At 38.8% G+C, this 23,116-nt stretch overlaps 2 protein-coding genes across 3 annotated transcripts in view; both read left to right on the top strand.

The window, feature by feature from the left end:
* The first annotated feature begins 1,288 nt into the window (after positions 1-1,288).
* Positions 1,289-16,449, top strand: mapre2 (microtubule-associated protein, RP/EB family, member 2). Of its 2 annotated transcripts, none has more exons than XM_053329962.1 (7): positions 1,289-1,295; positions 10,470-10,597; positions 11,299-11,444; positions 11,619-11,835; positions 12,153-12,295; positions 14,360-14,518; positions 14,792-16,449. In XM_053329962.1, exons 2-7 carry the CDS (start codon positions 10,477-10,479, stop codon positions 14,891-14,893), a joined length of 888 nt encoding a protein of 295 aa, XP_053185937.1. In that variant the 5' UTR covers positions 1,289-1,295; positions 10,470-10,476; the 3' UTR covers positions 14,894-16,449. The 2 variants fall into 2 exon arrangements, with proteins under 2 accessions (XP_053185937.1, XP_053185936.1); XM_053329961.1 differs by lacking the exon at positions 1,289-1,295 and adding an exon at positions 7,231-7,479.
* Positions 16,450-17,617: 1,168 nt separating this feature from the next.
* Positions 17,618-23,116, top strand: part of spidr (scaffold protein involved in DNA repair) — a 28,996-nt gene continuing 23,497 nt past the window's right edge. Inside the window, exons 1-5 of the mRNA XM_053329963.1 lie at positions 17,618-17,715; positions 18,003-18,164; positions 18,254-18,317; positions 19,226-19,435; positions 19,927-20,069. Coding sequence (XP_053185938.1) covers positions 17,701-17,715; positions 18,003-18,164; positions 18,254-18,317; positions 19,226-19,435; positions 19,927-20,069 — 594 coding nt within the window. The 5' untranslated portion in view covers positions 17,618-17,700. The remainder of the gene's footprint in view (positions 17,716-18,002; positions 18,165-18,253; positions 18,318-19,225; positions 19,436-19,926; positions 20,070-23,116) is intronic.

Below are 23,116 nucleotides of genomic sequence, written 5' to 3'. Positions count from 1 at the left end.
ATCAAGTGCATGACTGCACCCTGGTGTTAAGAGACAAGGAATGCAGCTGTGTCAATGGCTGAATCATAGGTATATTTAATCAAAGATGAAAACTTTAAACACCACTGGAAAGCAGATATGCTCGTCCCCCTTTTCCAGTGCATTTCATTCAGTGTATAATGGTCCAACACTTTGCATATTCAGTTGAATTTGATTTTCTCAAAGGACAGCATCTCCTTTTCATGGCAAATCAGGGCCACAAATAACAATTATTTCTTATTTGTTAGATTGTTTAGCCTATGAATTGTTTTTTTAATTGTGAAAAATGACCATCACATACTCTGAGAACTCAATGTGCCTGATGTGCAATTTAAAATCACACAAAACTCTGCAACAAAACGTAACATTTGAGAAGCTGGGGGCAGATAATTTTCACTTTTTTTCTTGTTTAAATCATTGTAACCATGAATCAAATATCAGAATTGCTGTTAATTGGGTTTTCTGTTGATTAACAAACCAATTTCCTGTTTCAGCTGATCCACCACAGTAGCATGGGCGGACCTAGGGGGTGGCTTTTGGTACCTTCAGCCCTGAATATTTTCTCAAAAGCCCAATTTTTTTAAGTCTGGATAAAGTCACTATTCCTGAACAGCGACTTCAACGAGCTGCTGGCTGAATCTCAGTTTATAACAATGATGATTAAGGATGAAACTCCTGAGGAGATTTTAGTTGAGGCAGTGTTAGAGTGAAATGCAATTGAAAATGTAATAATTAATATTAAATATAAAATAAATGTAATATTTTCTTGTGTTCATTTGATCAAATGTCTTATTGTTATTTATTCATATTTGATCTTGTACTAATACGCATTAAAGTAAGTTTAAGTGTTTCATTAGATTTGTCTACAAATTCATTTATTTTATAGATTATTTTCATATTTTACTAATTTGCTCGGAAAGCCTACAGGTGTTTGTTTCTTTAATTAATTTTGCGTTGATTTAATAATTCTTAGCTTAGATAAAGACTTTGGTGTCTCAGGACTCAGGAGGGAAAGTGAAGTAACACATGGAGACGAGACGGAAAGCTGTCTGACGTTTACGATGAACAACGCATCGAGACGTAATTGGACTGTTTCACGACAGTTGTCACCAACGTAGCCAATCAGCTGCGTCATCGGTGAAGCGCTGTCCAATCAGGTGCCTGCTTTGAGCTCATCGACTGGTGGAAATGGGCGTTCGAGGGTGGGGTGACTCAGCCGGAAAACACAGCTTCAATTTTTTTTAACACCTTGTAAACCTGCGGAGCGGAGTTCACTGGTGAGTCTCGTTTGCTTTGCTTGAACACTTTATCATTTAGTGTTGAAACATGGTGCAACACGTGTGTGTAAAAACGTAGAAATCGGAGCCTTTTTTGTCCATCTATGTGTGTGTGTGTGCGCGCGTGTGTGTGTGTGTGTGTCGCCGCTTGATACGGTGATGTTTCCCCGGGTCAGAGGCATATGTCTGCTGTCACTACTCTCACAAAGTGTTGACAGGAGCTACATTAGCCTAACTTTAGCTGGACTAGATGTAGTGCTCGTAGAAACACTGATTTGGACCGTGTTTGTAGCTCGCTTTCCCAATCATTGCTTTTCATTTTTGAACTACAGCAGCTGACATCTCCAACACGAAGCTGAGAGTCGGCTAGCTTCACTGCAGCTAAACGCTTCACAGAGTTGCTTTTAAAAAGAAAAAAAATCTCAGAAATGAGCAAGACTGACTCGTGTTTTCCCTCCATCAGAAAGATCAGAAAGCTATTTCTGAGCAGCAGAGCCCCTGGCTGAAAGGGGGGAAGAGAGAGAGGGAGAGGGAGGGAGAGAGAGAGAGGTGACCACCTTGACTCTTTTGTCTTGGTTTCTAAATTCTCTTTCAAAAAAAAACATTATTTCCACACATATTGTTTGTATTTAAAGGGATTACTCATGCAACCATGAAGTCATACCAGAAAATGTGACAGATTTATACTGGTTGCACCCCTCCTCTTTGTGTTTCCGTCCTCTCTGCTCCTTATTTAGGTAATGTTTGAGGTTAGCTTCCCCCTTAAAGTATTTGAATCTCTACACTCATGATCCTTATTTTAGTATCCTGCTCTCTAAACTACAGCAAACCAAGCCAGATGGCATTTTTGAAACTGTCCAATCTGCATGCTTGCTATCTTTTGAATGTTAAGAGCTGGGCTGTAATGGTCTGCTGGGTGGAGCTGACCCCCCCTTCACCCACCCATGTGAACACCCAGTGCAAGAAACACAGTGCAGTGTGGTGATATATGAATGGAGAGAGTGAGCACAACACTCCATTTTCTCTAATGGAATGAGCTTATGCACAGTGATTCATCGTGGTATAACATATATTACATTGTCAGTATGTTACCCGCATGGTCATGGATAGAAAGCATGGAATCAAGACAAAGCAGCTGTTATACCTAGATTAGCTGGTTTTAGATTAGCAGGCTTGTTTGCAGTTTTTTCTGCACTCTGCACTCACCTGAGTTGTTCATTGCTACTTTCATAAATCCTTTTCTTGCCCAGTTAAGTTCCAACTAATGCATTTAACTTGAGCAGTTCATTATGTATTTCTCCAAGTTACAGTTTAATGGACTTTGCAGAAAAATTTGGCATAAATATTTCTTCATTTTAATAAGGTTTGCTGCAAAATGTCAAACCAAAGCTTCAGCTCACCTGTCTTGAACTGTGTAAGTCTGTGTTCAGGCAGATATTAGCAGCCCCCTCATTTCACACATTGGGTCGTCTGGTAAAAGGTTGAACCTGACTACGTCTGCAACTAACGATTCTTTTCTCCATTTATTAGTTTATAATTTTGTCGAAAAAAAAGTCTGAAAATGGTGAAAATCCATTTTAATTTCCCAGAGTCAAAGATGACATCTTTAAGTGTCTTATTTTGTCTGAACCAACCCAAAGAGATTCAGATTATTAATTATATGATGATGAAAAGCATTAAATCATCACATATGAGAAGCTAAAGCCAACACCAGTCACAATTACTAAAACAATTATTCATTTATCAAAATAGTTGCAGATTAAATGGACTAATCGTAGCAGCTTTAAACATGACTCAGCTTTTGCTAGAACAACACACAGTGATCCAGCAACACATTTCACTACCAAATTAATTACATTTAAGTAATAAGATAAATCACTTTCCTGAGTAAAATCTGTCCTCATAGTATAGTAAACCTTTGTGAGGTATTCTGACATCTATTATGTAAACTGTTTTTCATCATATGCCCACTATTGCAGCCCTTTGTGTTTTTCAGTTTGAACACCCAGTCACGTACTGACAGACATCAGTCCTCTTCTCTGCTGCCTCAGATTAGAACAATTCCTCTTTAACATGTTCTCCAAGACCTGCAAACTTATTTTAATTGTGTTTCCATATAACTACATATTTGTCTTTGGTATTCAGTTTCATTGTTTAAAGCAGCAATAAGGCTTGGGTGATATGACCAAAATCTCATATCCCGATAATCACACCTATCCCGCTTTAGCACATTTCAATTCATTGAATAAAGAGTTTCTCAGAGCCTCCATGTATGTGTGCAGCAGCAGAGTTTACAACAACTAAACTCGTTATGAAGAAGAGTATTTTAACAATATAATCCACACAAAGGATGAACATAATCCAAATGATGAAAACTACAGCCGTAACGAGTGTGATTTGTGTCACATCGGAGCAAAATATGAGACGATATGAAGCTTCCATTATAAGAAGCTTCACATTCTGAACATCTATTTAATACAGGCTGTGCATATATGACCTCTGTAGTGACACTTGAAGGCCCTACAGACTGGCTCACATCATGACAGCCTGGCAGTGGCACAGCACAGGGGTTGCAGTGCAGATTGTACCATTTTCTGCTGCTGCTGCCCCTGAGATCTGTTGTCGCTCTCTGGCTCTGAAAGGGCCTCTAAGTTCAACGATAGAGCGAATGTAGCACCACATGCTTTTTGTTCTCAGTGGAGACATTTCTAGCTTCCACAGTATGGTGATTTAATGTGTTTAGTACTTGGTTATGCCTTGTGTTTGACTCTGCAGGAGATTGTGTAAAGATTAAAGAGATCTTCTGACCCAGCAGAGGCAGGGGGGTCCTGAATATTTGTCCATGAGAGAGGAAAAATACAGACTTCCTCAGCTGGAAATGCATAGATCACTGCCTTTATTTATTTATAAGATTTTTAAATATTTAAAAACACTTTACGATTCAGTTTAAAGGCACTCTTCAGTCTGAGAGTGAATTATCACTGTTACAGTCAAAGATTTGCAGCGTGAAGGTGAAATCCAGGCTGCATACATCCGCTTTGTGGACATGTGACTTCTAAAAGCTCCAGTGTGAACAGTTCAAGTAGAATAAATGAGACTAATGGATGTCAATAATGGCCACCATTTCACAGTATAAACGCTGTGGAATCTGAAATATGTTGTAACATGTTGAGTCATTTAACACTAGTCGACTTCATTAAGCTCCAACCATACATATGTAGAACTACTATGTATTTAAATAACCATCACAGGCCAAAAAGGCAATATAGATTATGTAAAAATGTATTTAAGACTAAAAGACAAAACTCCAAATGAGGGTCAGAATTATTGGGTAAAATTAATCAAACTTTTTATATGTCAGATTTATCAGAGAGCAATTTCTAAAAGTCTATAAATTGTGTATAAAACTTCACACAGTGTAGATAAAACGGTGACCTCTGCTACGACCTGCTGGGGGCACCAGAGGAGCTCTTTTAAGTGAACACACATATGTGTTGCTGATTCAGAGTTGCTGAATATTTGATATAATTGACCTTATTGGCATTGATGGACAGTTTAAAATGTTATTTGTTATTCTGATGTTAAATAAATAGCTGTTTGTGTATCTGATGGTGGATATGAACCCTGGAGGATTAAAACTCAGTTGATAAACCCTGTTAAAGACGCTTCCTCTCCTCTTTGGTCGAGCTTGAACCAGAACAAATCAAAACATTTTGCCTGTTGAGCCGGTCGACATGAACAAGACTACTTGTGAGGGACTCCTGTTGACCAAAGAATCTCAGAAGAAAAGCTGTCGGCACATGAAAAACTTGAGGCATTACTGACCTTTTGAACTGATGCTTGCTCCGGATGGTTTCTTGGTTTTGTTTCCGGGCCCCCGAGTGCTAAGCTCCGCACCGTGGGAGATCAAGCCTTCTGCTCTGCTGCTTGTGGAACAGCTTTCCTAATCATCTGAGGGCAGCACAGACCCCAGACCTCTTAGAAAAAGGTCCTAAAACCCCTTTCTGTTCAGGAAGACTCTTTAATCTGAACTCTTCTTCTTATTTTCTTTCATTTCTGTGTTTGTAATACTTCAGTTTCACTATGAATCAAAAGTGTGGTACAGATTAAATGTATTATTATTAACACTGATCTCAAAATGTGTATCTACATTTCTTAGATTAGAAGTTGCATAAACTCCTAAAGGTATTCATCAGTGTAAGATAAACAGCTGGAAAAAATCAAGACAGTCAAACAGTTTTATAGGAATGCTTTTCCCAGAGGCCTTTGCTGTTGGGACGTCAGGGTCCCGTCGGAGGCCGTATGTATGAATGGCTTTGCATACTTGTTGCATATAACACCACAGCTGTGTAGCAGACGCTTCAGTCCAGCGCTGTTACAGAACTGTGACATTAAATCAGTTGTTCATCACGGCTGTTAAACACTGTGAGCTGCTGGTTCATATGAAGCAGCTTCTTTCTTATCATTGATTACTAACCATGATCAGACAGGAGCGAACTGAGGCGGCCTCGCTTGCTGAGTACTTCAAGTTGTAATAGAGACTGCTGCAGATAAATCGACATTTTTATTTTATTACAGTATGACAAGAATCACTTTTCCATTTCCACTTTACATTATACAATATTCACCTTTTTAAATAATGATCTCAGCAACCACATAATTGTTTTTTAATTTTTAACCCACTTTATATTGACCAATAGTGCGTATATCCATTACACCTCTAATGTATGGTTGTTGATTTATATACACTGTAGAGCTGAAATGATCAATCAGTTAGTCCATCAACACAAAGTTACTCAGGGAAAATGTTGATAAGTGATTATTTGAAGTTATTCATGCAACAAAATGCCCCAAACTTGACTGGATCCTGCTCTCCCATGTGAACTTGTGAACACACATCATGAGCTTCTATGATTTTAAATAGATTATCTTTGGTATTTGGAGCGACTTTGACAAATAAAATAAAATGTCAGCAAATAGTCAAAAATGGGTTCACAGGTTCTCTGAGATCAAGGTGATGTTTTCAAATCTAGAGCTACAACAGTTAGCTGATTAATCGATAAGCTGATCATTACATAATTAATTGTCGACTATTAATTAGTTATTGATTAATGGTTTCAGTCATTCACACAAAAATACCAAACATTTTGTAGTTTCAGCTTTTGCCTTTATTTTCTGTCATAAATGACAACTATCTGACAACATCGCTGTGGCCTCTGAGAAATTGTCACCAAAAAACCCACTTTCACAATTGTTTTAACAATTCATAGGCTAAGTGATTAATCGTGAATTTGATCGGCAGATAAATTAATAATGAAATTATTATTATAATTAGTACAACCCTATTTAAATGTGTTCAGTCACTCCAAACCCCAGTTATCTTTCACAGAAGGCTCAGACAACCTGAAAATATTATAGTTTGTTTTTTTTGACTAACTGATTAAAGACATTACATACACATACAGTAGGAGCAGCTGAATTAGTGCTTTTTGTGGTGATTTTAATTCATTATTTATGGTTAGTAATCAAACCCTTTTATCACACTGCCTCATGCCATGTGTGGTCATCATTGTCATCAGCAGCACTATTTTAATCTATTTATTGAAATCTGCCTGCTTCTTCTTTTTTCTTTCTTTCTTTTTTCTTTAAAAAAAAACCCCCACATCTGTTGGGTTTTGTAGTGACAATCAATTATCTCCTAATCATTTAAAGGATTTAAGAGTGAAACTTTTTTGTTGAACAAATAAATAAATTTGAGTTGATTGGCTATTTGATGAGTTGATCTGCATATCAAAAGCGCCCAAAACCATTGATTGATCATGCCTTTTTAGCCCACTTCATGATCAATGTAATTTGGTGTACTGAAATAGCAGCCAGCCCCATCAGTCACGTGGTCCAGTGTGCAGCGACGTCATCAGGGCAGAGATTTGTGAAGAATAAGCAGGCAGAGGCAACACAGACCCGGAGGTGCGGCACTTTCATAGCATTTTGCATCGTTCCTGTTGTTTTTTTTCCTGGCCAGAGAGAGAACAGACTATCTGTTCAACATTTTAGAGACCCAAATGCCCGGTCCCACCCAAGCCCTTTCCCCAAATGGAGAGAATAACAACGACATCGTCCCGGACAACGGATCCAACATCATTCCTTACAGGAAAAATACAGTGCGGGGAGAGCGCGCCTACAGGTAAATCAGTGTAATGCCGCATTTGATTTGATGTAAGTTAAAAAAGAAAAGAAAAATCATATAGAGGAAAAAAAAAAGGCTGCAGGCAGAAAACGGCACCCTGGCCTGCTGGTCCCCCTCCTTCTTCTTCTCCTCCTCCTCCTCCTCGTCGTCTGTCGGGTTTCTGCTTTGCACCTATCCGCTATGTTGTCTCCTGTTGTCTCCCAGCCTCCTGTCATGTTAGCTCTGTGTATGTGTCCCGACAGTAAGGCGTAAATCTCTCCCGAGTTAGCTTATACCCTTCTCCTGCTACCATACCACCCCCTTCCTCCAAAGAAAAGAGAAAAAAATCATGGCTGGCGTGCAGAGCCACCAGTGTGTTTAATATAATGTTGTCAAGTGTGCGTCTGTGTGCGCAGACACGTTTTGGAGGACTGGATTGAAACTGGATTCATCCAATGACACACCAAATACAGCCACCCTTTGCTACAGTATTCCCAACGTGACATGACATTACCTAATAATCCTCGCTTAATATCACGATGGATGTGTTTGGAGGTGATGTTTAAATGCGCATAGCCCCCTCACTACCTGCTGCACAAGCCTGTTTTCCAGCCCGTGTTTCGATGCGGGCATCAGCCCAGCCCTGCCCGGCTAACAAAGCGTGCTAGCAGCACATATATCCGCTTTGTTGACATGAGAGCCGCTGGCCCACTTTCCTTCCTTCCTTCCCAGAGAGTCAGTCAGCCGAGGATCTGCTCCTGCAGCGCTGAGATAGCCCAACTTTAATGCTTAAGGGTTATTATTAACCTGCATACCCTGGTGTACCATGATGATGGTGATTTCGCACGATTTAATACCATATTAGTCGCTGCTTTAATCCAATGAAGGGGGTTGTTTAATGGCCTGCTGTTACCTATCATATGCTGCAGGCTTCATTTATATAGAGGAGTTTGGGAAGATTGCACACTTTATTTGGGAATTTCAAATGTAGGGAGGATCTATCTATTGTATAATGTAAAACCGTATATTACTCAGTCACTACTACTTTATTGCATGTTTGTGGGTCAGTGAGAAATAAGAGTTGGCAAGATGAGCAATTCAAAAGTAAACATGTTTTAAAAGCAGCATCAGGGTTGTTAATTTTTTTTTACCAAAAGTAGGACTGAATGCTCCTCAGAATGTCAAATGTTGTAACCACAAAAGAATGATATATATTATCTTATCCACCTACAGTTCACTTAAAAAATTACTTAATTTAAAAAAATAAATGGTTGCTGATTGACAAGATTCCCCAGATTTCATTTAATATTTAGAACAATTGTATTCCTTCACCTTTATTTAATATAAAAAAGTTATAATGTAAGATCATGCCAAAATAGTTGATGTGGTGTTTTATTGAGATTTTTTTTGTAAGCAAGTTGAATTATTTGTTACAAAGTTTTTTATAGTTACACCACTGGGACATTTTTGCCATCTCTTCTAATATATTCTCTCATGGAATGGAAATGGATTAAAAGCAGAAATGTTATGCTGGGTCCACAAAAAAAGAATGTGTGCAAGTTATTAATTTTCACCTCTTCTAAATTTGACTAAACTGCAGAAAAACCCTATCATTGACCTTTTTATATTAAAAAAAAGTCATTTATATAGTCAAAAAGTGACTGATTTGACCTTGAAGGACTGACTGGATGTGGCACTTAAGTTGATAGACAAACTACAAACAAACTGTTGTCTTTGTGGAGCTGATGAATAGTATGACTTTCTCCAAATGATCAATGGAGTTGCTAAAATGTGGCAAAAGTGATCTACAGTGAGATATACTTGTGTGGGTGTTAATTGGTCTGTATATTGAGGTGTAGTCGCAGTGTGACGCCCCCCTTTTCAATATTTCTGTTACTAAGAGCTAACAAATGAAAATGAAAGCATCGATTCAGTGTGTTCCAGCTGCTCTGTTTGACTTCCCTGATATATTTTTTGGCACGTCGGATGCTTTCAGTATACAGGGCTGAGTGTCCCCACAGTGCAAGTGGGGCAGGTGCCCTCGGGCCCCAAAAGCCACAGTTTTACAATTGCAGGCTTTGCCCAGTCAGGCTAATCAGGCTTTGCAATAGCTTTCTAATTACTCTGCAGGTAGAATCAAATGAAAGGATCAGAGGCTATAATACAAATCAAGCTATTGCTTAACTAATACATTGGCACCATATTCTGGATCACGTGTTATTACTAGTGTTAAGTGTAGAGATACTGAGGTTAAATCTGAAAGAGGAAGATGAAGACAAAAAACTGTTAGGATGTATTTAAATATGTTTTAAAAGAGATTTGGACAAAAGTCATAACACCACAAACCTGCTGACACATTAGTCCTCATCATGCTCCATAGGGTCGGCATTTCTTTTTTATATTTTATCTTATATTTGAATGCTTTGTACACATTACCAATTTTTTTTTTTTTTAAATAATTAAATGGTCTTCTTATTGGAGCCTTCACTAACTTGTCTTATTGTTTACCTGACTTGTGCGACCTTGTACACTCTACTCAACGGGCAGAAGATGAGGTGCATGCACAGTGGACAGTATCGATGACATAAACATGTAAACAGTTTGTAGGGTCTCAAAGTACGTATTTGGCCCTGGTCCTCTTCATCAGTCAATCTGACCAAGTGGGTGATGTAACAGATCATATCATATCACAGTGATGAAGCATTGCTGTTGGGCTTCCAGCATCAAAGGCAGATCTGAAGATGTTAAGTGATTACCAAATGTGACATGACCTGGTTTGTTTGAGTTTTGTGTTTTGAGTAGATACAGTTTGTCCTATTGTGTTCCTCTCCTTACTTTATGTCTCCCAGCAAATGGCCTCTATATTCTTCAGTATCTTCTGGATTTATTTGAACGGTAGATCAGTTTTTGGGTCAAGAGGCTAAGCTGCAGCATGAGAAAACAGCAGCTTTATTTCAGAACCATCAGTTCCATCTGTTTTCAAGTGTTGTTGCGTCTCTCTGTTGCAGTTGGGGGATGGCGGTCAACGTATATTCTACCTCAATAACCCAGGAGACTATGAGCAGGCATGACATCACTGCCTGGGTTAACGATATTGTCTGCTTAAACTACACTAAAGTGGAGCAGCTCTCCTCAGGTAAGTACAGAAAGATCCTTTTAAAAATTGCACTTCCTGATTTAATCTCATCCTCTTCTCTCCGTGTAACACATGTACACACAAACCTGTAACACGAGGAGGTTCAGATCATTTCCCCGGGAAGCCAGCAGTTAAAGCAACCTGTAGAAACATGCTCACCTCCTCCTGGAAGCGTTGTCTATAAATAAACTTGTAGCCGGCCGTGCTCTCCTGCTGTGACCAAGTAATCCAATTTCAATCAGTCTGCACACACACACACACACACACACACACACACTAACACACTTTGTGTAGGCTACTTGTTTGATCTAGATTACTTCATATGCAGCTCTCTAGTTGGTTCTATGTGAGATTTATCTGTGTATGGCAAGTTTCCAGTCACTGACTACCAGGCTGAGCTGGTGCCCTCTTTTTCAAATGGATAAAGGTCTAACTAGGCTTCAGTTCATGTTAGCAAAGCTACCAAGAACAAGCATTAATGGTTTTCTTTTTAAGGAAACCGGGTCAATCTGGACAGGGAAAAAGCTCCCAGGATTTTTTTTTTTTTCATTCTTGGTGATTTTGTTGTGTAAAAGCAGGCGGATATAATACTGTAAATCCAAGCCTATAGCTGCTGTCAGTTTGCTGTATTTTTATTGTGGCCTTTCACGTTTTTTCAGGAAGGGCTTATGCACTCAACTTACATTTTATTATCCCTTTAGGAGCAGCCTACTGCCAGTTCATGGATCTGCTCTTCCCTGGCTGCATCAGTCTTAAGAAGGTCAAGTTTCAAGCTAAATTGGAGCACGAGTACATTCACAATTTCAAGCTGTTACAAGCGTCCTTCAAACGGATGAATGTGGATAAGGTGGGTCAGCCAAACTTTACTTTTATCTCGTTTTGCTTTTCTGCAGAACAGGATAACTATCATACCTGCATCATCATCATCATACCTGTTTGATCCACACTGTTTCTGCTTTTAAATAAACTGCTTGAATATGTATTTTTCCTACTCTCAACCCTCTTTTTCTCCTCGATATAGATTATTCCTGTGGAGAAACTGGTGAAAGGCAGATTTCAGGACAATCTTGATTTCATCCAGTGGTTCAAGAAGTTCTTTGACGCCAATTATGACGGTAAAGAGTACGACCCGGTCGCAGCCAGGCAGGGTCAGGATGCCATTCCCCCACCTGACCCCGGCGAGCAGATCTTCAACCTGCCAAAGAAATCCCACCATGCAGCAAGCTCCCCAACTGCAGGTAAGCCAAAAGAAAGTTTTACATGATCGCAAAAGATCAGTGTTGATTTCAGTTTGCAAATGTTCTCTTTGGATATCTTAAAGTTACTATGACATATTATAGTATTGTACCTCACAAGAGTTATCTGGTGAGTCTCAGGGACAATTAAGGTATAGTCATATCAACAACTGATGTGATTATAATGTCCAAGTTTTAGATATTTTCCAACATTGAATGAAGAGAGAAATTAGTAACTACATTTGGATTCAGGCCATCAATCAAGAATAAACTAAGAAATGACTGCTATCGCTGACTAATAAACCCATTCTCTGCTGTAGGAGCATCAAGGTCAAGCTCTACAACCCCCAAGTCCTCAACACCAACATCCAGACCCTCGTCAGCCAAAAAGATCCCTGCAACACCAACTCCTGCCAAAGGGGAGAAAGAACTGGAAGCACAGGTCACACATCTTACTGAGCAGGTACGTCTTACATCTGAAAAAGGCTCGGCTCCAGTGTTCAGACAGGAAGGCATCTCATCGTCAGGTTTTTAGTATCCTCCTAAAAACAACAGCCAAACTGTTTTCTCCACATTGCTCACATTCCTGCTCCTGGCTCTTGTCTGTGTTCACTTTTTATGCTGCACTGATTGTGTCTGTTGCCAGCAGTAGACAGTCTGCTTTCAGAGGACAGAGTAGAGAGCATAACTGAATTAGGGATAAAATTAAACTGTAAAAGCATAATTTTCTGTTTTTTCTGTATATTATTGATGTCGTATACAAAGACGGATTACTACCTGTCGTCCACTGGAAAAAGGAACCCTTTGCTTTATTCATCCTTTTAGTTGTAACTTGGCATCTTTTAAAATGCTCATCAGTGACACAGCTGGTTTAGACAAAGATAAACTACTGCTACATGCTCTTTAATTATTTAACTATTGGGTGTTTTTAAGTAGCTGTTCTACTATGAAAAACTCATGTTATTACTTCATAAAAATAATGTTTATGTCCTAAAATGGCTGAGTGAGAGTACAGACCTCAGTCCAGTCGAGAATTTGTGGTGAGACTTACAAACTCAGACACGGTTCAATGAGCAGTTTTTCAAAGATGAATTGGGAGAGAATAATGAAGTGTCCAGATGTGCATAGCTGATACAAACATGTACATATATATATCAGTTTTAGATATGGTTGCTGCCAAATGTAGCTCTACCAAATAGTTACTTAAAGATCCACTCCACACATGTTTTAAAAACTATAAAGACTAATAGTTTGTGTCTGTTATGGGTTTTGAACAAATATATAAGTTCTATTGCCTCTTTAGAAATACTTACATCTCTTTCTTCTAGCTTATTGAAAAATCTAGAGTTATGAATTTACAAACATTTTACATTTCTAAAGTTTGAACTGCTATATACAAGAAGTCTCGTTTTTCACTGTGAAGTCTATTCTCAGTGTGTCTTTACTGGAGGCTTCAAGTTTTCACATGACACCTGTGTAAGTTGCTCACTGGACTCACTTGCCCGAAGCTATTTATAAGGTCACAAAATTCTGCTTGTAGATGCAAACTTCAAATTTCAGGTGAGCACAGAGCAACTTTCCACTTTCAGAGGATAAATGTAAAAACAGCCTCTCACTGTCAAATTTGCACTTATACTGTGCAGATTCATTACTAATGCATTCCATCTGATGTCAATTGCTCTGTCACTTTTCGCCTTTAAATAAAATGTATTATTATTATTATTACTTAATGTGCATTTTATAGTACTAATCACATGGGTGATGCAGATATTTCCCTTTGACATTAAGTATATTTTCGATTCATTAGTACAAAAATAGTGGTCCAACATGGTTAAACACACCCCAAACAAAATAAAGAGGGTAAGGACTTTTGTTCCTGTGAAGTGTTCAGTCAGTGGGTTTAAACTGCAGAGCTGCACAGTCATACAATCTATGTGTTTTTAGTCGTTCCACCCTGAGACCCAACTTGTTTCTGTAAATGTAGGCAGTCTAGTTATAGCTGTATTCATTTGGTTGGTACACTTTAGAGTCAAGACAAGGGCAAAACTAAAGTGAAAGTAAGTTGAACCTTGAAGGGAAAAAAAACCTAGTAAAATGTTTTTTCATAATGATGGTGACCTGAAGATTTTGTGAAGCTGTAAACAGCAGATTTGTGGTATTTTTACTCGACACATGACTAAACTGATCAATAGATTGATTGAGTTTCAACCTATGGACTAATCAGTTAGACAGTTCAGGGTTTCAGTTCAGGGTTTCAGTACTACTTCTCTTATTGAAGAGATGAGATTTGTGTAGTTGCATAACTTTGAATGCTTCTGCTGATCTTTATCCGAGTCCTTCAACATGTAATTTTTCCCTTGGAATGAAGCATTTAAATCAATTTGATGGAAATGTTTGGTACTCATCTGTTGATTGTCCGGTCAAGCTTGTGACTGCTTATCTCTGGCTGCTGGACTTTAACCAAAGTTCACACAGTTTTGTGCTGGAAACAAAAATAATCATTTTAAATATATTTGGTGTTTTATAGGTTAACACATTAAAGTTGGCACTGGAAGGAGTAGAGAAGGAGCGGGACTACTACTTCAGCAAGCTGCGAGAGGTGGAGCTGCTGTGCCAGGAGCAGGGCGAGGAGAATGCCCCTTTTGTCGATCGGCTAATGGAGGTCCTTTACGCTTCAGAAGAACAGGTCAGTCTGCTGCTGACTGAGCCTCAATTGATCTGAACAGGATTCACGACAGTTGCAGGCTGTTTTTCTTCATGATCTGATTGTTTTTTGCAGCAGCTTACATCCGTAAAATGTGTGAGAACTATTTATCCAACTGGTGAAATCATGTGGAAGTTATTGTGCGGTTGATGGTGATAAGAATTCAGTCTTTGTGTGTTATCACATGTCTTTGGCCTCAGAGCGTAATCAGTTCAATAGCAGCAGTATTCAGCTGTCTGTCTGCTTGTTTTTTAGGAAAGAGTGGAAGATCTGGCTGAGGGAGATGGACAGGAAGTGGACCAGGAAGCCCATGATGAGGCACCAGATGATCAGCAGGAGGAGCAGGATGAATACTGACTGCCATCATCCCTCACTGCAGTTACACCCCTCTTTTTAAATATGTGAGAACTGTTAAAAAGGATTTTAATTTTTCCTCATGGTTTTACTTTTTGTTCTCTCCAAGACTGAGCACATGAAGCAACCTCCTGAATAGAACCACCACCACGTTTTTTTTGTTTTGTTTTTTTTACCCCTCTCTCTGCTCACTGTTCGATGTTTTTTGTGACTTTTTTGTGAACTGCTGTGGCAGGTTTTGTGGTCATGACCTCCACCAGCAGATGAGCTCAGACCATCACAGAAGTTTCCGAGGACTGTGTGGGTGGAAAGTCGATTCAAATCCTACAGTAGATGTGATGAAATGCTGAAGTTTAGACAGGTAACTTATACCTGTCGGCGCAAGTGTTAACTTCCCAGCTTCTGTCCTTTTTTTCATTTTATTTTGTTTTTTATTTTGCATATCAACAATATTAATCACAAGAATGCAATAAGCAAAGCCCTGAAAGGGCTCATAGTAGCTCTTATTTAACCTCCTTCCATATGTTGCACTGACATTTGACTCTGTACTGGACAATCTGTCCATAGACCCTCACCATATTTATTATTAAGCCTTAGGAATAGTGCAAGTTTCTGCATTGCATCCTCGTGAAGGGGGACAATACAGTCAATGAATTGTGAATAAAATGTAGTAAAATGCCAACTTATGACTGTTTTGACAGCTGTTCTCACAAATTACATCATTTCAGATAATCAGTGTGCTCAACAGTGTGCTATTCACGCCATAAAGAGTGGTTCACTTGGTATACCACAAACGTAGGGAAGGTACAATACACATTATACATTATTGTGGACTAGTCTTATTATGATGCAGCGTTTTTAAGTTTTGAAACCTCAGCTGGAACTTGTGGTCTGTTCAGATTTCAGGCGTTTATTTTTTAAAGTCACAGGTCTTAGGGAGACAAGTCAGTTCACTGAGTAATTTGCCATGCTATATTCCAGTAAGTACATTGTATACCCTTTCTTAATATTGCATTTACTAATATTGAACTGGGCAGTGCACCATAATGCTTTAGTCATATATTATTGTGTAAATGAAAAGGAATGTAAACATGTACTGTCAATAATTAATGAATGGTAAATGTTTTTTTCATGTCCCACTCATTATGCATTCCCCAAAAACGTGTTGCATGTTTGCATTTTATTTGTGGATAACTTGACCTGCTTTTTACATATTTAATAAAAAAAAACGTATGTTAAGTGAGCTTTTGTATGTTTAACCTGCTATTTGAAAGTTGTTGAGATTCGGATGGATTTGCTGTAATAAAATTATGTTTGAGTCCATGGGAGTGTTGTCATGTCACTCCAAACTGACAATCTAACAGCGGCAACTATTGATCATAATTTGGATGACTAAATAATCTCTTGTAAATACCAATAATATGCCTTAAACTAAGGTTTGGTGGTGTATTTTTTTTTGTTTTTAATGTTTTCAGAGTAGAGACAGATGGGCAGCTACATGATGATTTAGCTCCAGTAAAGGGAAAATGGACAGTTTCTAAATCTGTCCTAAATCAAAGTATTTCATCAAGGGGTAATTTAGTATATTTGTACTCACATAAAGGTGCTCCAGACTGGAAGAAGTGCTGGGAACTTAAATGTAAATCAGTACAGACATATTATCAGCTAAATGTACTTAAAAGTTATCATCTCTCTCAGAGTATATAATATAACTTACTTGAGTGTACTATTAATATGCATTAACATATTAGCATTTCTATGTTGAAGCTGGTGAAGCTAATCTGTATCAATGTATCATTGATCACAATTTGATCAAATATGTGTGTGTATATTTTAAATCTGAAATGCTGTTAGTTAGTTATAGTGTAGTAAAAAGTACAAGTCTCTCTGGAGTACTGTGCTTAAGTGCAGTGTTGAGGTTTATGTCATTTTATACTGCCACTAAATTTCAGAGGGAAATATTATACTTTTTACTCCATTGTTTCCAGTGCCATATTAATCTGCAGATAGAGAGTTTATGTGCCAAATATAAGCTTACTAGTATTTGTTATAGATGAACATACTCAAGCTTTTATATAAAGTATTTAAAAGTGCAGTGAGCAGGATTTAGTGGCATCTAGTGGAGTGAACTTGGCAGAAAATGAATATAAGCTTCATAAGTGTGTTTTTATTAGGGTGTAATAATCTGAAAATAAGAATCGTGTTTTGTTTTTATTAAAAAATACACAGCCCTATACTGGTCCTTTAATCATCACACAGTGCTGTATAATTTAATGAATAACAATGCATCATAATATTATTTTTATATGTTGTGAGAAAATCTGAATCTGCAGCATAACTAGTAACATTTATCTGTCAGGTAAATATAGTATTCCAATATACGGTTTCATATTAAATAATTTCTTGGTACAATGAGTTCATATATTACAATATTTATCATATTTATTATATATTTATTATAATAAATCTAGAGCTGTTTGTGTCCCTTTTAGTTTTTGGCTCCAGGCTGTTTCCTACCTTGCGTAATGGCAAAGTCTCAGTGTGTCACAAATTGTACAGTACTTGACTAAATGTCACAGACCGCCGGCGGGCACTCGCTGGCGAACAATCAAGCGCACCCCTCTCTTGAACGCCACCAGTCGGTCATCCTGGTAGTTGGCTCGATTTCCCACCTCGTGAGGCAGTGCACGCCGGTATACGCGGACTGCACGATGATGGGTTGATAAAATAGGTTTTTATAGATAGCATTATGTGCAGACAGACGTAAACTAGACTATAGCAGTGACCTAAACTTAATTTATCTTGTCGACATGTCTTCTAGAAAGGTAAGAAACCTGCTAACTTGCTAGCCAGACTGTTAGCTTTGGGAAGTTATCCACCTCCTCTGCCCGCCCACAGCTTTTGTTTACCTGTTAGCTAATAGTTTGCAGTTTTAATCAGCACAGACACTTTACAAAGCTGTTTGTAATTTAGCTGTTACAGTAAAAACTTGTTAAAATCAGCATAGACGCTAATTAAGAGCTAACATCAAAACATTTCGTTTCCGTTGTGCTAGCGTGAGTTAAAAGTTATGAAACCTCACCTCTCTGATCTGTCTGTTCAATCTCTGCAGCGTGGAAGATACACCAGGGATGTGAAGTGTGTTTTCTTTCCGGATGATGTCGAAAATGGTGTGAAAGAAGTGAAGAGGGAGCCATCGTCTCTCTCAGCTGTGTCTTCCGCCAACAGTTGGCAGAAATGTGGAGACAGTTTTATGAACACTGAAGTTTTAAAGGTCGTTAAGTGCATCATGATAGTATTGATAAACTCTTTTATTCCCATGTTGCTCTAACATTGTTGATTTGTATTATTTCTACCTTGCAGAACCTCAAGTCATCAGGAAGGAAACTGTCTGCCATCAGAAAGTTGGGACATTCTCCTGCTTCAGGTAATTTTTTTTTTGGGGGGGGGGCTTTCTCCTCTTAATAAGACATGACATCCCTGACGTACTGATAATAGGCTATGCTCTTTTCGCAGTGCATTTCTATTTTTCTCTATCTTCATCGTCATGGATCTATGTAAAATTAGGCTATTAGTATGATTGATCACTAATTTACTTGAATAAACACTGGCATGCATGCTATAGTACTCTTGCCATCACCATCATAAACTTTACTCATTTTAACTCAAAGAAAAGCAGTAAAAAGAAGGGGGAAAACAAACTTTTTTGTCTTTCTTTAGTCAGTGCTTTACTCTCCATTTTTCCATGTGTAAAAATGAGAAGAAGGTAGCTTACTCACAAATTGCAAATTAACCCAAAATCCAGAAATGTCACACAGTACCGAGGCTGGATTAATAGTGCCAGGGGCCCCTGGCCACTGCAAATGCTCATGCTACATTTTTTATTTTATTTTGATTGGATAACGCTACTGTCACATGGAGAACACTTAACTTTATATTTCGTTTTGGACAATAATTATGACAATAACGATCAATATCAAGAGGGTAAAGCCATGTGTTGTTTTGCTGTGGAGCCTGACAGTAAAAAAAGTGCATACATTTTTTTTTCTCTCATCATTGAGGGCCCCTTTCTTCTCAAGGGCCCCTGGGCCTATCTGATTTCTTATATTCTTAATTTTAAAAATGGAAAGCACACGGTAGGGATCATACAGGAATGAAATCTCTGAGTTTTTAGGCCAGTGTTGGTGCACATGTCTTCCCACAGCTCAGGAATTTATTCCCTTAACTCTATTGAGAAGTTTCTACATTATACCTTTTCATACGACACCTTGACTTGATTTATAATTATAATTTATCATCCTTTTTACATACTTATGTGCTCTTGTGTTCGGTCAGTGCAGACCAGTGCCATTCACCGTAATGAGGACCCAGTGCACATTGCGTGGAGCTCCAGTGACAGCGAACAGTCTGCTGATGAGTCCCGGGAGCAGCATCTGTCCACAGCTGTGGCACAGCAACAGCAACATCTGTCTCAGAGAGCAGGGAGACTCACAGCTCCCATTCAGTCTTACACCAAAGCGCTGCGTATGCTCCGCACTGATAAAGGTAAATGAGGCTGGTAGTGACTCTCTGAATTAGGGCAGAGATATTGTTTGTTCTAATTGCAGTTCAGCTTTGCAACTGACCTCTGTTTTCAGCCTCACACTACGCTAGTTTTATTAGACATAAACCTGTTTGAGTGAAACATATTGTGAGCTTTAGAGCTGCTGTAGACAGATTCTGTTATGTTTCAACAGAACTGGCAAGCTGTTTCCAGTCTTTTTGACCAACCGGTAGCTAGCTTCATATTAACAGAACAGACGTTAGACAGCAAATAACTGTATTTAGTTGGTTCATTTGTCATCCTGTGACCCAGTTAAGGAACTTTGGTCACATGATAACAGCTGTGCCATTTCCATTTCCATTCACTCATAAAGACTGTGAGATATGATTGAAAGCTTTAAAGATAGTTGCTTGTTTTGTCAAATGGAAACCCACTCTGTGCCTGTCTGTCTTTTTATTCATTCTTCCTTCCTTCCATTCATTCTCCTTTTTAGATGACATTCCCGTTATAGACACAGACAGTGATCTGGATGAATCTGAGGAGGATGCTGAAAAGGACAGTGGGCAACAAATCTCTGATTGTGAGTCAGAGTCTTTGGATGAAAAGCAAGAAGATTTACCTGTCAAACCCACAACTGTGAGTGAATTATCCTAACACTGAAACTTCCTGTTGCTTCCAGGCAACCCGTATTACACCCAGCAGCAGTGCATAATTATGATTTGTGTATAAATGTATGAGGCAGAGTTATCTTTGGGCAGTATTACCAAGTGTGCTATGTGTGTAAGTGAACACTAGATGGGGCTATAGGACTTCTGAAGCTTTATGTAGTTAATTGAGTCCAGTGTTACTAATTTAAGTGTTCATTAGAATCATATGTAAGTTTCAGTACTTTTCCTCAAGTCCAGTGCCACTCAGATTATATTCTGTTCACAAATGCGCATTAAATCTGATTGAGAATACTTTAAGATAGTTTTGGCTTATTTGCATTAAAAGATGTGTCCACACATTTTCAACTATGTCTTAAAACAACAGGCAGGTGTCCTTATGAAGACTGAAAGAGGTTTTCCTTGCTGTAATCATTTCTCCTGTTCATACTGACTGTTATAAGATCCCCCTTAAAATGTGCTTTCAGTGTAGGTGGTGGGGGGCCAAAATCCACAGTATCCACACAGTCATTTTGTGCTAAAAACTCATTTAAAGGTTGATTCGAAGCTTATGAAGCTTCGTCAGTCTGAGTTAGTCACATCTAGTGGGTGTCTGCCACTTTTACAGTCTTATAGCATCACATTCCCTCTGTGTTCCCTTGGACAGTGTTTCCCATAGAGTAGCACTGGAAGTATGGTAACACAATTAGGTACTTTGCCACTAAAAAGAATGTCTTTTTGAAAGATATATACTTGATTTGTCTCATTTGTACGACTGAAGTTTCATATTGGCTTCAGATAAACTTAGACATTTGCACATAAGGAGGCTCATGGATTTTGGCCTCCATCACTTACATTGTAAGTGCTATATCAAGGGATCTTCTAATGGTCAGTATGAACAGGAGGAATTGTTATGGCCAGAAAAACTTTCAATGTTCATTTGGGCACCTGACTTGAAAAACAGTGAACTCGTCCTTTAATGTCTAACATTGTCTATTATTTGTTGTCTTCATATCAGTGTTGTTTTTGTTATTTCAATTTCATTGTTTTTATAATATATGTATCTATTACTCCACTAGGTGGAGTTTTGCAGTCAGTTTCTAATATCCTCAATGGGCCCAACCGGCTCAAACCAGCATTACACTATGAACTTTCTAGATTCAGGTAAAGTTCACAGGCTGAGGGAGAAATAAAACAATGAGTTATTGTGGAGGGAAAGCATGTTTGAAATGTGGCTGCCACTTATCCAAAGTAGATATACTGTGGTGAATGTGTTCACGATGAACATTTTTCTACTTTAATTAGGGAGAAACCCCCCAACAAACAGATCAGATTTGGAAAGAATTGTTATATCCCAAATCAAAACAATGAGTAATATCCTAATTACAGTGACCTTGCCATTTTATCAGACAAATATAGTTGTAATCACTGGAGTCCATCATCTGTGGACCCTCCTGTGTGCTCTGGATTGTTCCTTTTCTCAGAAGTCATTCAGGAGCAGTGTTTGTTAAAGGCAGGGCTGGCAATGAGAGAATGTATAAGGAGTGGTAAAGGTTTTATGCTCAGGCTGTTCAAGACCACACACACAGTGTTTAATCATAGCAGCACACATTACAATATGTAATTGATTAGCTAGATCGAGCCAAATTACCGAGGTGACGTGGCTGTCAAGATAGCGGTTTATACAAATGCTCAGGTTAAGGCCTCTGTGCCCGTAATCATCTGAATCATCACAGTACAATAAAACACGATGGCAGCCACTTAAACTCAGCCACATTATAAAGCACAAGATGAGTGTAGGTAACTGGTATCTTGTGATGGAGCTGACTGCTAGTGTGCAAGCCGTGTGTTGAAAGGAAGCATGTTGACAGATTAGCATCACTGCCACAGACCCAGCTACTTCCTCTTGTCACAGTTTAATTTGCTGCTATCAGCTATCTGGGGTCAAAAGAGATTGAAGATCACCAAACTCGAGGCTTGTGGTCAGAGGCCTCACAGAAAGAAAGACATGAAGGGTCCTAGTTTTTCAAATATGGTCACAAATTTATGCATGTGGTTGTTTTGACAGTTGGATTGCTAGTCATGCAAGTGGGTGTTCACCAAGGGGGATGAAATTTGGGTATTTGGTATGTGTGTAAGGGTTAGTCAATAGATTGATGATGATATTGATGTGTGAAGTGTTGTCCCTTCCTGGTTTTTAAATACTTGCTGTATTACCAGACTGCTCTAGTTTTTCTATTATTTGCTTTGACCCACTTCATACTTATAGCCACGTTACATTATTATTGATCTCATTGTGTTAATATTTTGTGAAAGCATCTATAGTCGTCCCTGCAATATTGCTATAATATTGATTTTGGTCAAAAGTATCGTGATATTTGATTTTGTCTGAATTGCTGAGCCCTAATGTGCATGTGCCTACTCTATTTATCATCATTATTTTTACTGAAATAGAGCAGCAGAATGTGGCCACCTAGTTTAAAATGGTTTTCTGCCTGAAAAGCTTGCTTTACACACTGCCAATACTAAATCAAACCGGATCTAACAGGATACAGGGGGGAAAGTTCCCAATCCAAGGCAAAGTTTATTATTCCAGATAAATGCATGGCTCACTCACTTGATGCACTTCTGCCAGATTTCTGTGTTATTGTACTAGCGCTCAAAGTGGATAGGCGGAGCTGTGAGAGCGACTTTGCATTTCAAGGCCGAACAGGATGGCCGCTTCCCAGATGAAGCGCGTCGCTCTGTCCTAACATCAGCCGCTTACAGGGTCAACAACCTCCAGCCACATCAGGGCTTTACTAGATCAGGGCCGTGTCAACAGAGCAGGACTATAAACATCTTTTTACTACTGTTTGTTCAGGAAAACTTGGTAGTGGATGAGGCTGCAGAGGGCTGTGTACTTACAATGCTTTCAGTGCCGGGTGAAAACATTTTTGAGCCAGGGCCAGGAACATAGTGTTCCTTTTCTCTGTAGCTGGTTAGAGTGTGACGTCTGCTGGCACGCCGCCTAGCAGGGTCAAGTTGATTCAAATAAGA

The sequence above is a fragment of the Scomber japonicus genome, chromosome 12, assembly GCF_027409825.1.
Source record: "Scomber japonicus isolate fScoJap1 chromosome 12, fScoJap1.pri, whole genome shotgun sequence".
Lineage (NCBI taxonomy): Eukaryota > Metazoa > Chordata > Actinopteri > Scombriformes > Scombridae > Scomber > Scomber japonicus.
Note: the sequence above shows the minus strand (reverse complement) of the source record. Positions and strands in the feature narration are given on the sequence as shown.